This window comes from Lepus europaeus, chromosome 9 (assembly GCF_033115175.1).
Source record: "Lepus europaeus isolate LE1 chromosome 9, mLepTim1.pri, whole genome shotgun sequence".
NCBI lineage: Eukaryota > Metazoa > Chordata > Mammalia > Lagomorpha > Leporidae > Lepus > Lepus europaeus.
In genome coordinates, this window is record NC_084835.1 from 26,824,693 (window position 1) to 26,836,977 (window position 12,285).

A 12,285-nucleotide genomic window follows, 5' to 3' on the forward strand; every position below is an offset into this window, starting at 1 on the left:
ATTTATTTATTTGAAAGAGTTACACAGAGAGGGGAGGGGAGGAGAGAGAGGAGGGGGAGGGGGAGAGAGGGAGAGGAGGAGAGAAAGAGGGAGGGAGGGAGAGAGGGGAAGAGGGGGAGAGGGTCAGAGTCTTCCATCCACTGGTTCACTCCCCAATTGGCTGTAACGGTTGGAGCTTGCTGATCTGAAGCCAAGAGCCAGGAGCTTCTTCTGGGTCTCCCACATGGGTGCAGGGGCCCATGGACTTGGGCCATCTTCCACTGCTTTCCCAGGCCATAGCAGAGAGCTGGATCAGAAACGGGGCAGCTAGGTGTTGAAATCGCGCCCATATGGGATGCCCGGTGCTTCAGGCCAGGGCATTAACCCTCTGCGCCACAGCGCTGGCCCCCCATAATTATTGCAAAACAGAAAATGAGCATCAAAGCACTATTTTAAAAAAGAAATAAAAGTTGCTTATATTTTTCAGCAAACACTTATCAACCAACAGTCCCTAAGATCAGGTTCTCTGCCAGGTGCAGGAGATGCTGTTCACAAGCCCCCAGGTTAGTGGGGGAGAGGCCAATGAGACAGCCGAACACAGGTGAGCTGCAGGAGTCAGTCCTCTGCTCAGGGAAACCAGTACCTGCATCAAGTTGCTGCTCCCCGTTCATCTCCTCAGCACACCGGCTGTCTCCTCCCTGTACCACGCAAAGGCCTCACGGTTCTGCAACCACCTGAACGATGACGACTTGCCGGATTCGAGTGTCTGTTCAATGGGCAGCCAAGGATCCAAGTGCAAATGCTGAAAAAACAAACAAACCCGCATGAGCAGCCTGAAGCCCAAGTGTCTGCTGGTGCATGAGACACACTTGAGTGGGCTGAGAGGGAATACAAAACCACTCTGCAGAGTAGATGGGATCAGAGACAAAAATCAACCATCCCCTAATGGCAAGTGTGTGTGTGGACAGAGTGAGTGAGAGCACTCTAAGACATCTAAAGATCACAGCAAACCCCACCACTGGACCTAGCACTACCAATTCCAACCACAGAAAGTGCAATTCGTCGTGATTTCCAGGGGAGGCAGGGGTGAGCTTTCAAAGTTCTGTCTTGCTCCATGAGTAAGAGTCAGGGAAAGGACACCACTCTATCTAGTTTTCCATTTCATTCATCTAGAACATTACACAGAACCAAGTGTATCACCTTTACCAGCCCACATTTCCAGAGAAATCCTTCAGGTAAGCTCTGAGCCCGTTTGCTCTTTTTATAAAACAGCTTTATTAGAGTATAAATCCCACACCAAAATTTCCCATTTTAAGTTTACAACTGAACAAATGTCAGTGAATTGAGAGTTGTGTCCCCACCATGATAATCCGGTTTTAGGATATTCCCACAGCCTTGAAAAGAAGCCTCTTGCTCTGCGGCAGTCCCAGCCCAGGCCCAGTCCACCACTGATCTGCTTGCTGTCTCCAGAGATTTCCCCTTTCCTGAATTTTTCACATAAATGCAATCAACAAAACTTGTGATCTTTTATGCCTGGTATCTTTCACTTAACATGTTTTGAGTTCATCCATGTTGCAGAATGGATGTATGTTTTTTTCTGTCTTTCATACACATAAAACACTCTTCAGACACTGTGTTTGTGCCTAACAGATCAGAAAGAGAAGGGTGACAGCACAGAAGCCCGTAGAAGTGAGGAAGGTCTCAACAGTGCGGCGTTGAGGGTGGCAGCCTGTGCGCGAACAAGCAGCTCTGCCCTCTCACAAGGATCTGAGTGCCGCTCATCAACAACCCTCCGCTCTGACTGCAATGAAATGCCCAAGGCAGGGTCTTTTTTATTTATCTTTTAAATTTATTTGTTTGAAAGTTAAGTTACAGAGAGAGGCAGAGAGAGAAAGGGGGGGGGGAGTGAGGAGGGAGAGGGAGAGGGAGAGAGGGAGAGAGAGAGGTCTTCCATCTGCTGGCTCACTCCCTAAATGGCTGCAACTGCAGGAGCTGGGCCAATGTGAAGCCAGGAGCTTCTTCCGGGTCTCCCACATGGATGGTAGGGGCCTCCCACATGGGTAGGGGCTCAAGCTCCTGGACCATCTTCCACTGGTTTCCCAGGTTATAGCAGAGAGCTGGATTGGAAGAGGAGCATCAGGGAGAGGAACCGGTGCCCATATGGGATGCCAGTGCCACAGGCACAGGCTCAGCCCACTGTGCCACAGTGCCAGCCGCTGCGGGCTCTTTTATAAAGAAAGCAGTTGCAATGGAAACTCTTGCTCATGATTTAGACACTTTTCTTAGGGCCTCCAATAATGACTCTATCCTCAGCTTTATATCCTATGAGTTTAAACTGCTTGTTAGATTAGTTTTCTCCAGACTCAAAAAAGTAAAATTCTAGGTGGCCACGCACATGAACCCTCGATGGCAGCAGTTTCCGCGAGCTGGCATTGCCTCGCCCTGGAGAAGCCACCTCCTGCCAGAACCCTGTCGCAACCCCCTTCCCAAAGACACCCCCTTTCAGCATAAAGCAGCAGGGTGATCATCGTCCAGTCCCCCCAAGAGATGTTAGGGTCCACTCATGTTAAGGGGGGGATGTGAGGAGTCAGATGGGTTAACAGGTAGTCAGGGGATTCCAATGGAATTTGGGGTGTAAAATATTTGCTTCACTCCCCAAAACATTATCTTTAGCCAGAACAAACAGGCCGTTGAGAATCTCCAAATCTGCCATGAGAATAGCAAGGGAGCTCCTCCTGAGTTCACAGCTTATTGTGAAAATAAGTTACTTATCCCACCCTTAGCAGGCCAGACAGGATGGAGGATTGTAAATGAGGTCTTTTTATAGTCTTTGTCCTCGCCTGGTAACTGAATGCCAACCTGATTGTCAAGCCCCACCCCCCAACCTGGTCTTTGGAAAGTGTACTTAAAAACCTGAATGCAACAGGCTTTTTGGGTTCTTTCCTCTCTTGGAAGTGCCCCTCCATGCCACTCCAGCTGGAGGTCCTTGATTCTAATAAACACTTTTAAATCAAAAAAAAAAAAAGTAGCTGCCTATAGTCCATGGTTCCGCAGGTGCAAGGCCCAGGGGCCACACCCGAAGATGGCCTCCCTGTCGGCAGAGCCTGGCTGCACAGAGCTGGACAAGATAGGAAGCAGGAAGCTGTGTCTGCGTCTCTCATTGCTTTTACGCCTCAAGGATTCAATCATGCAGGCTTCACCCTAATGACCTCATCTAATCCCGTCACTTCACCAAGGCCGACTGCTGAACAGTCACAGGTGGATTAAGTTCCCATTCTCTTAGTACCTCACAGTGGGAAGTAAATCCCAACACATGGAGGCTCCAGGGACACATCTGTCTGCAAACCACAGCAACCACAAAGCTGCCTTAGCTTCTAAAGCATGCCTTGAAAGGGCATCAGCATCCTGAGGCCGGCACTGTGGCATAGCGGGTAAAGCCACCGCCGCCTGCAGTGCCTGCATCCCATATGGGCGCCAGTTCCAGTCCCCACTGCTCCTCTTCCGATCCAGCTCTCTGCTATAACCTGGGAAACCAGTGGAAGATGGCCCAAGAGCTTGAGCCCCTGCACCCACGTGGGAGACTCGGAAGAAGTTCCTGGCTTCAGATCGGCACAGCTACGGCCGTTGCACCCAACTGGGGAGCGAACCATTGGATGGAAGACCTCTCTCTCTCTGCCTCTGTCTCTCTGTAATTCTGCCTTTCAAATAAATAAATAAATCCGAGAGAGAGAGAGAGAGAGAATGAGAATGAGGGAGTGGGTGTTCATCCCAGTGGTTTAGACACTCATATTCCACACAGGCTCCGGCTCCTGACTCTTGAAGATCCTGGGAAGCAACGGTGATGGTGCAAGTCACTGGGTACCAAGAATGCACCTCAGGGACGGGGACTGAGTTCTCAAATCCTGGCTTCAGCACCAGCGGCAGTGGACATCTGGGGAATGAACAAGTGCATAGAGGACCTCTGTCTCTCTTCATCTCTGTTTGTCTCTGCTCTATGCCTCTCAAATTTTTCAAAACATTTTTAAAGATTGAGTTAACTTCCATGTATAGTCTCCTGTAATTCAACAAGAGAAATCAAAGAAAAAGAATGGGGAAAATACGTAATAAAGCCACATTTAAAAATCAGAGGCAATATTATAAAATGTGTTCAACCTTATTAGTGGATGAGGCAAAAAAATTTTTAACTATATAATATTCTATTCACCTTTCAGATTGATAAAAATTTTTATAACTGAAAATATCTAGTGTTGGCCAGGAAGGTGGAAGTATGGCTGGAATGGGAAATTGGTTCCAAATGTTTCACACAGCACACACATGGGGCAGGCCTGGTCTCGGGTGTTTCACACAGCACACACATGGGGCAGGCCTGGTCCCAAATGTTTCACACAGCACACACACATGTGGGCAGGCCTGGTCTCGGGTGTTTCACACAGCACACACATGTGGGCAGGCCTGGTCTCGGGTGTTTCACACAGCACACACATGTGGGCAGGCCTGGTCTCGGGTGTTTCACACAGCACACACATGGGGCAGGCCTGGTCCCAAATGTTTCACACAGCACACACACATGGGGCAGGCACCGTGCACAGCATGCTAGGCTGCTGCTTACATGGTTCACATCCCATACCAGAATCCAGTCTCAAATCCTGGCTGCTTTGTTCCAATCCAGCTCCCTGATAACGTATCTGGGAGGCAGAAGATGATGGGTCCCTGCCACTCTTGTGGGAAAATCAAATGGAATTCTAAGCCCCTGGCTTTGGCTTGGCCTAGGCCTGCCTAATGCAGGCATTTGTGGAGTGAGCCAGCAGGTTAAAGATCTCTGTCTCTCCTCCTCTCCCATTCATTATTCCTTTCAAATAAATAAATAAAAATAAATCTTTTAAAAAATCCATAAACATGGAAGGCAGCATAAACAATGAGGCTTGCCACAATGTTACACGTAACAGTGAGAAACTGGAGACAACCTATACATCCATAAAATGGGTATGAGGTGGTCTACAACCACCACTAAGGATTTAGGTAGATCCATGAAAAGCACGTGAGAACACTATCTCTACTGCTGAGCGAGGGACGTTATTCACGTGAATTTCTTAAAACCTATGCCCTTCGTTCAGTTGACTGTGTGACTCATGACAAATGAATCTGTGCCAACTGCGTCATTTGTAAAAGGGAGACCACACTTTGTACCTACCTCATCTAACTCACAGGACCGCTGTGAGGATTAGGTAAAATGATCCACGGAGAGCACTTAACATGGAGCTAGCTATGAGGTACACCCTGAGTTAATGTTAACTGTTATGTCATGTAGACAAGTTCAAGTTCCCATGTGCTAATTTAGTGACTCATCCCTGTATATAAAGTCTTGACACTTAAGTATGAGTTTCATGGAACAAAGCCAATGCTAAATTAGTATCCGTTGGCTCACCAGACTTTGAAGATGTCATCTACTCCTTATATTCACAAACTCAGGACAAGCATACTGCAGTGTTCTGCAGGCAACGACACAGTACAAACAACGACAGGTGCCCACCTCCCGTCTTGGAGTACTCAGGCTGAACACCTGACTCCGGTTCCTAACGCCAGCTTTGTGCTAATGCAGACCCTGGGAGGGGGCAGGGCAGACTCAGGTGCCTGGATCCCTGCCACCCATGTGGTAGACCTGAGTGGCCTGTTCCTGGCCACTGTGGACATCTGTAGATGGGAGGATTTCTCAACTCTTCCTCCCTCACTCTCCCTCTGCCTCTCAAATAAGCTGAAAATAAGGGGCTGACGCTATGGTATAGTGGGTAAAGCCGCTGCCTGCAGTGCCGACATCCCATATGGGCACCGGTTCAAGCTCCACCTCGATTCCAGCTCTCTGCTATGGCCTGGGAAAGCAGTGGAAGATGGCCCAAGTCCTTGGGCCCCTGGATCCGTGTGGAAGACCTAGAGGAAGCTCCTCGCTCCTGGCTTCAGATTGGCATAGCTCCAGCCGTTGCAGCCAACTGGGGAGTGAACCAGTGGACGGAAGACTTCTCTCTGTCTCTCTCTGCCTCTGCTTCTCCTTCTCTCTCTATGTAACTCTGACTTTCAAATAAATAAATAAATCTTTAAAATAAAAAAAATAAATAAAGCTTCAAACCCAAAAGACACAATGGGGGAGAAATGCAGGTCTTACATAGCCAAAAGCTAAGACTGTGGCATTTTTTTCTATCTTACTCCATCACTGAGATTTTAGCCAATGACAATCAGTTCACCATCCTAACAGGATCGTGAGGAACAAACTGCGGAAGTGTGCTGCTGTGGAGTGGCTGTTCGCGTTCTCGCCTTAGTGCCAGCCTGCAGTGTCGGGAAGAAACAACAAACTAACCAGAGGCTTAGCATTTGGAAATTTAATTCACTTTTCCATCATTTCCTTCCATTTCATTTCTTCCTATTCATATTCAACTGTCTTACTATCTTTGCTTATTTTATCATTGATTTTAGGGTTACAGTGCCTCTTGTGGTGGCCAGAACTTGATAGTTATTTACTGAAATCAGTTCTTATGAACTAACTGATCTGATTCCTGCTCTTATTTTTGTGACCTACAGAAGTGCCAGCATCGTGGCACAGCAGGTTAAGCCACCATACACAAAGCCAGCATTCCATGTGGACACCGGTTAGAGTCCTAGCAGCTCTACTTTCAATCCAGCTTCCTGTTAGTGTGCCTAGAAAAGCAGACCTCTGTCTCTATCTTCTCTCTGTAACTCTGCTTTTTGAATAATCTTTTAAAAAATATTTTATTTATTTGAGAGGTAGAGTTACAGGCAGTGAGAGGGAGAGACAGAGGGAAAGGTCTTTCTTCTGTTGGTTCACTCCCCAGGTGGCCACAACAGCCAGAGCTGCACCAATCCAAAGCCAGGAGCCAGGAGCTTCTTCCAGGTCTCCCATGCAGGTGCAGGGGCCCAAGAACTTGGGCTATCTTCTACTGCTTTCCCAGGCCATAGCAGAGAGCTGGATCAGAAGTGGAGTGGCCAGGACTTGAACCGGCACCCATAGGGGATGCCCGCACTGCAGGCAAAGGATTAACCTACTGCGCCATGGCACCGGCCCCAAATAATCTTTTTTAAAACAGCCAATAACAAAAAAAGAGGAGACACCAATAGGATATACAACAAAATGAGGAAGGAAATAACTTGGCATTTATTAGTTTGTCTTAATTAAGTTATTGCTATGCTGTAACAGATAAGTTCTAAATTTCAACAGTTTAATAGATATTTATTTCTCACTTAGCTAAAGTCCAAATAGTTGTTCCTGATGAGTGGGCAACTCTCCTGGAAACCAAGAGACTCGCCTCATTCAACACAGGCTCCTCAAGTCACGCAATGCAGACAGGTTGCTCATGGGAGGCTCCGCTGGGCCAGACCTGCAGGTGCCACACCCCTTCCTGCAGTCCATCAGTTAAAATCCCAACATGAACATGTCCAGCTGCGAGGAGGGCCAAAAACTATGATCGTAACAGCTACTACTGCCTGCTTTCTGAGAGGAGCTCCGAGAACCAACAGTGGTGGGACTATGAACTGCCCTGGAGTCCTTCCTCAGCTAGTGGATATACACTGACAGGGCACATTCTGGGTGAACACGTGCGAAAACCTTGCCCTTGTACATCTCATACCTCAGCACAGGTAAAAGAAGGAACAGATTCTGTTGAATGGAATACAGCTGCACAAGGAAGGTGGCCAGGGAGTGCTACTTCCAAGTGGGTGACCAAGGACATGGACACCAAGCCCACATGAGGTAACCTCTCCGGTTACCATGATTAAGATTGGATCAGATGCTGATTTGTTTTTTTTAAGATTTATTTACTTGAAAGTCAGAGTTACACAGCAAGAGAAGGAGAGGCAGGCAGAGAGAGAGAGAGAGAGAGAGAGAGGCCTTCCATCCGCTGGTCCACTCCCCAGTTGGCCGCAACAGCTGAAGCTGCGCTGATCTGAAGCCAGGAGCCATGAGCTTTCTCTAGGTCTCCCACAAGGGTCCGGGGGCCCAAGGACTTGAGTCATCCTCTACTGCTTTCCCAGGCCATGGCAGAGAGCTGGATTGGAGGTGGAGCAGCTCAAACTGGTGCTCATATGGGATGCCGGCACTGCAGACCGGTGCTTTAACCCACCGTGCCACAGCGCCAGCCCCAGATGCTGATTTTGATATCTGGTGGACAGGCCCCAGATTCTCCCACAGGGGGTCAAATTTACACTAGGCCACAGGAAGCCTGTGAATAGCGCCCTGAATGATTCAGAGGGCTAAGAGAGACCCAACAGGACCCTGACATTCCTGGGAAGGCTCAGCTCTGGGCAGAAAAAAGCAGAAACTTGAAATAAAGGCCACCAAACATGTTGGCGGTTCTTAGATCTAGATTGACAAACTGATCACAAACAGACAGACTCAAAAGACCTGATGGGGCCAAGAAAACTACTTAATTGTCAGGGCCAGCGTCGTTGCCTGTGGGTTAAGCTGCAGTCTATAATACCGGCACCGCACGGGCACTGGTTTGAGTTTACTTCTGATCCAGCTCCCTGCTAATGTGTCTGGGAAAGCAGGAGACGGCCCAAGTACTTGGGTTCCCTATACCCCTTTGGGAGACCTGGATGGAGTTCCAGGTTCCTGGCTTCAGCCTGGCACAGCTCTTGCCACTATGGCCATTTGGGGAGTGAACCAGTGCACAGATCTTTTGCTCTCTATCTGTCCCCATCACTCTTTTAAATAAGTAAATCTTTTAAAAAATATTTTTGTTAAAAAAAAAAAAATCTAATTATTCCAAGGACTCAGACTGCTTGCTGTGTGGGCCCTTGGGGAATTAGTAAATCAATTTAAGCCTCACTGTCATCATCTGTAAAATGGAAATGTTAACAACAGAAATTATCTCATAAAGCTACCTCAATTATTCCATTAATTAATACTTGTGCAGGCTCACAGTACAGTAAACCCTCAAGAGTATTAGCTGGAGCCGGTGCTGTGGTGCAGCCGGTAAAGCCACCACCTGTAAAGCCGGCATCCCACATGAGCACCAGTCCTAGTCCCAGCTGCTCCACTTCCAATCCAGCTTCCTGCTGATGCTCCTGGGAGAACAGTGGAAGACTGAAGCACTTGGGCCCTGGCAGACCTGAATGAAGCTCCTGACTTCTGCCCATTACTGCCATCTGGGGAATGAACCAATGGATGGAAGGGCTCTTTCTTTCCCTCTCCCTCCCTCTCAGTAATTCTGCCTTTTAAATAAATAAATAAATTTTTATTCTACAAAAGAATAATAGCTATTATTCCTTTAACAAGCCTCTTACTAGAATGATGTTCACTGTTTCAAAGATTATTCCCAACCCATAAGAAATGGAGATGCCTTTTTTACTCCCCTTAGCGGGTATCCTTTTAACCTCTCATGGTAAAGTTACACAGTACACTTTATTTATATATTTCTTAAGTAAAAGAACACTTCTTACTAATTCTTTAGTGGAATGGAGTAAGATGGGGCTAAGAGAACAGCAAAAGACTGACAAAGAATCCGTGTGATAACCTTAGAATCAGCAATAAAGCACAAAAACAAAGTCTTTGCCCAAGGGAGAAAGAGGCTCTGTCTCACGCTGGAAGCCTGGAGAAGACAGCTAAGGGCCAGCTGTGATCGACATCTGAGCCCCTGGGGAGGCTGCCTTCTGTCCAAGCATTCACTAGACTCCCACTCTTCTTCCTCAAGGTCTTCACCTTTGGAGACAGAGATTATACAGCAGGATGTTTGGGAGTCTGGCTGCTCTGTGCTCTTATATTAAGCCCTTTAAAAGCTTCACAGGGGCCGGCACTGTGGCACAGTGGGTTAACGCCCTGGCCTGAAGCGCCAGTATCCCATATGGGTGCAGGTTCGAGAACCGGCTGCCCCACTTCCTGTCTAGCTCTCTGCTATGGCCCGAGAAAGCAGCAGAAGATGGCCCAAGTCCTTGGGCCCCTGCACCCACATGGGAGACCCAAAAGAAGCTCCTGGCTCCTGGCTTCTAATCAGCGCAGCTCCGGCCATTGCGGCCAATTGGGGAGTGAACCATTGGATGGAAGACCTCTCTCTCTCTCTCTCTGCCTCTCCTCTCTCTGTGTAACTCTGACTTTCAAGTAAATAAATAAATCTTAAAAAAAAAAAAAAAAAAAGCAGCTTTACAGAGCGGGCATCTGGCCAGCAGAGGTAGAAACACCTCCTGGGGCACCTGCAGCCCATTTCCTAGCACCTGGTTGGAACCTCAGCTCTGCTCCCAATTCCAGCTTCCTGCTGATAAGCACCCCGGGAAGCAGCAGGTGACAGCTTAAGTATTTGGGTCCCTGCCACCCACAGAAAGATCCTGATGGAGGTTCTGGACTCCTGGCTTTGGCCTGGCCCAGCCCTGACTGTTGTAGGCATCTGTGTGTGGATGTAAGATCTGTCTACCTGTTTCTTTTCTTTTTTTTTTTTCTTTTTTTTTTAATTTTTGACAGGCAGAGTGGACAGTGAGAGAGAGAGAGACAGAGAGAAAGGTCTTCCTTTTGCCGTTGGTTCACCCTCCAATGGCCGCCACGGTAGGCACGCTGTGGCCGGCGCACCGCGCTGATCCGATGGCAGGAGCCAGGTGCTTATCCTGGTCTCCCCTGGGGCGCAGGGCCCAAGCACTTGGGCCATCCTCCACTGCACTCCCTGGCCACAGCAGAGAGTTGGCCTGGAAGAGGGGCAACCGGGACAGGATCGGTGCCTCGACCGGGACTAGAACCCAGTGTGCCAGCGCCACAAGGCGGAGGATTAGCCTAGTGAGCTGCGGCGCCGGCCATGTCTACCTGTTTCTGTCTCTGTCTCTCTGCTTCTCAAATACAGAAAAATTTAAATAAGTAAGTGATGAAACCTGGCCACAGACTTGTATACCATCCTTTTAAAAATAATATATAAAAGCTTTGTGTTAGATTCTAAAGATTCCTGAACTACAGACACACGTGTTATACAATTAATACATTGGAATTTTTTAAAAAAGAACTCAAGGCCAAAAAGCAGATTATCAGTTATGAATTCTGAGAACGTCTGGTAGGCTTACCCCTGCTTACCCTCTGCAAGAACATGCTCAGCATTTAATGATGGTGGCACAAAGAACAAGAATATGTTATTTGGGGCTGGCGCCGTGGTACAGTGGGCTAAAGCCCTGGCCTGCAGCACTGGCATCCCATATGAGCACAAGTTTGAGTCCTGGATGCTCTACTTCCAATCCAGCTCTCTGCTATGGCCTGGGAAAGTAGTATAGGATGGCCCAAGTGCTTGGGGCCCTGTACCCACGTGGGAGACCGGAGGAGGCTCCTGGCTCCTGGCTCCGGATAGGTGCAGCTCCAGGCATTATGGCCAATTGGGGAGTGAACCAGCAGATGGAAGACCCCTTTCCCTTCTCCCTTTCTCTGCCTCTCCTTCTCTCTCTGTATAACTCTTGCAAATAAAATGAATAGATTTTTTTTTAAAAAAAGAATATGTTATTTAGAAAAAGCCTAAGTTATGTAAAACTAAACTATCCAGCTGGCGCCGCAGCTCACTAGGCTAATCCTCCACCTTGCGGCGCCGACACACTGGGTTCTAGTCCCGGTTGAGGCACCGATCCTGTACCCGGTTGCCCCTCTTCCAGGCCAGCTCTCTGCTGTGGCCAGGGAGTGCAGTGGAGGATGGCCCAAGTGCTTGGGCCCTGCACCCCATGGGAGACCAGGAGAAGCACCTGGCTCCTGCCATCGGATCAGCGCGGTGCGCCGGCCGCAGCGTGCCTACCGCGGCGGCCATTGGAGGGTGAACCAACGGCAAAAGGAAGACCTTTCTCTCTGTCTCTCTCTCACTGTCCACTTTGCCTGTCAAAAAAATAAATAAATAAAAATAAAAATAAAAAATAAACTATCCAACAGCTTTTAAAATAAGGCTTCCCAGAAAAGGAATAAACCCCTAGTTATTTCCAGAGATGTACTGCACATGAGTAAAATGTACAAAAACAATTCAGTGCAGAAAGTTAAACAGACATTAAGAGGAAAAAAACACCATAATTGTGCTAATTCATTAGGAAAACACAGAACTAAACCCCTAACTGGCAGAACACCAGTCTATTTACCTGCTATTCCGGAGCTCAGCAGGATACGCGTATACAGGTATTGGAACTCAACCACATCTGCTGTTATGGATTTTAATGCCCACATGTACTAACATTATATGTGTAAAAAAACATCCTCTGAAAACTAGAAGGGCCTTATTAAATATGTAAGGATTTTTGGTTACATCTCTATATATGAAAGGACTCCTCATCCTTCACCTATCATTGGATTACCACTGTAGC

At 48.0% G+C, this 12,285-nt stretch overlaps 1 protein-coding gene across 1 annotated transcript in view; it reads right to left on the bottom strand.

The window, feature by feature from the left end:
- Window positions 1–12,285, bottom strand: part of SFMBT1 (Scm like with four mbt domains 1) — a 130,442-nt gene that overhangs the window by 60,230 nt on the left and 57,927 nt on the right. The window contains exon 2 of the mRNA XM_062201083.1: window positions 623–781. Coding sequence (XP_062057067.1) covers window positions 623–650 — 28 coding nt within the window. The 5' untranslated portion in view covers window positions 651–781. The remainder of the gene's footprint in view (window positions 1–622; window positions 782–12,285) is intronic.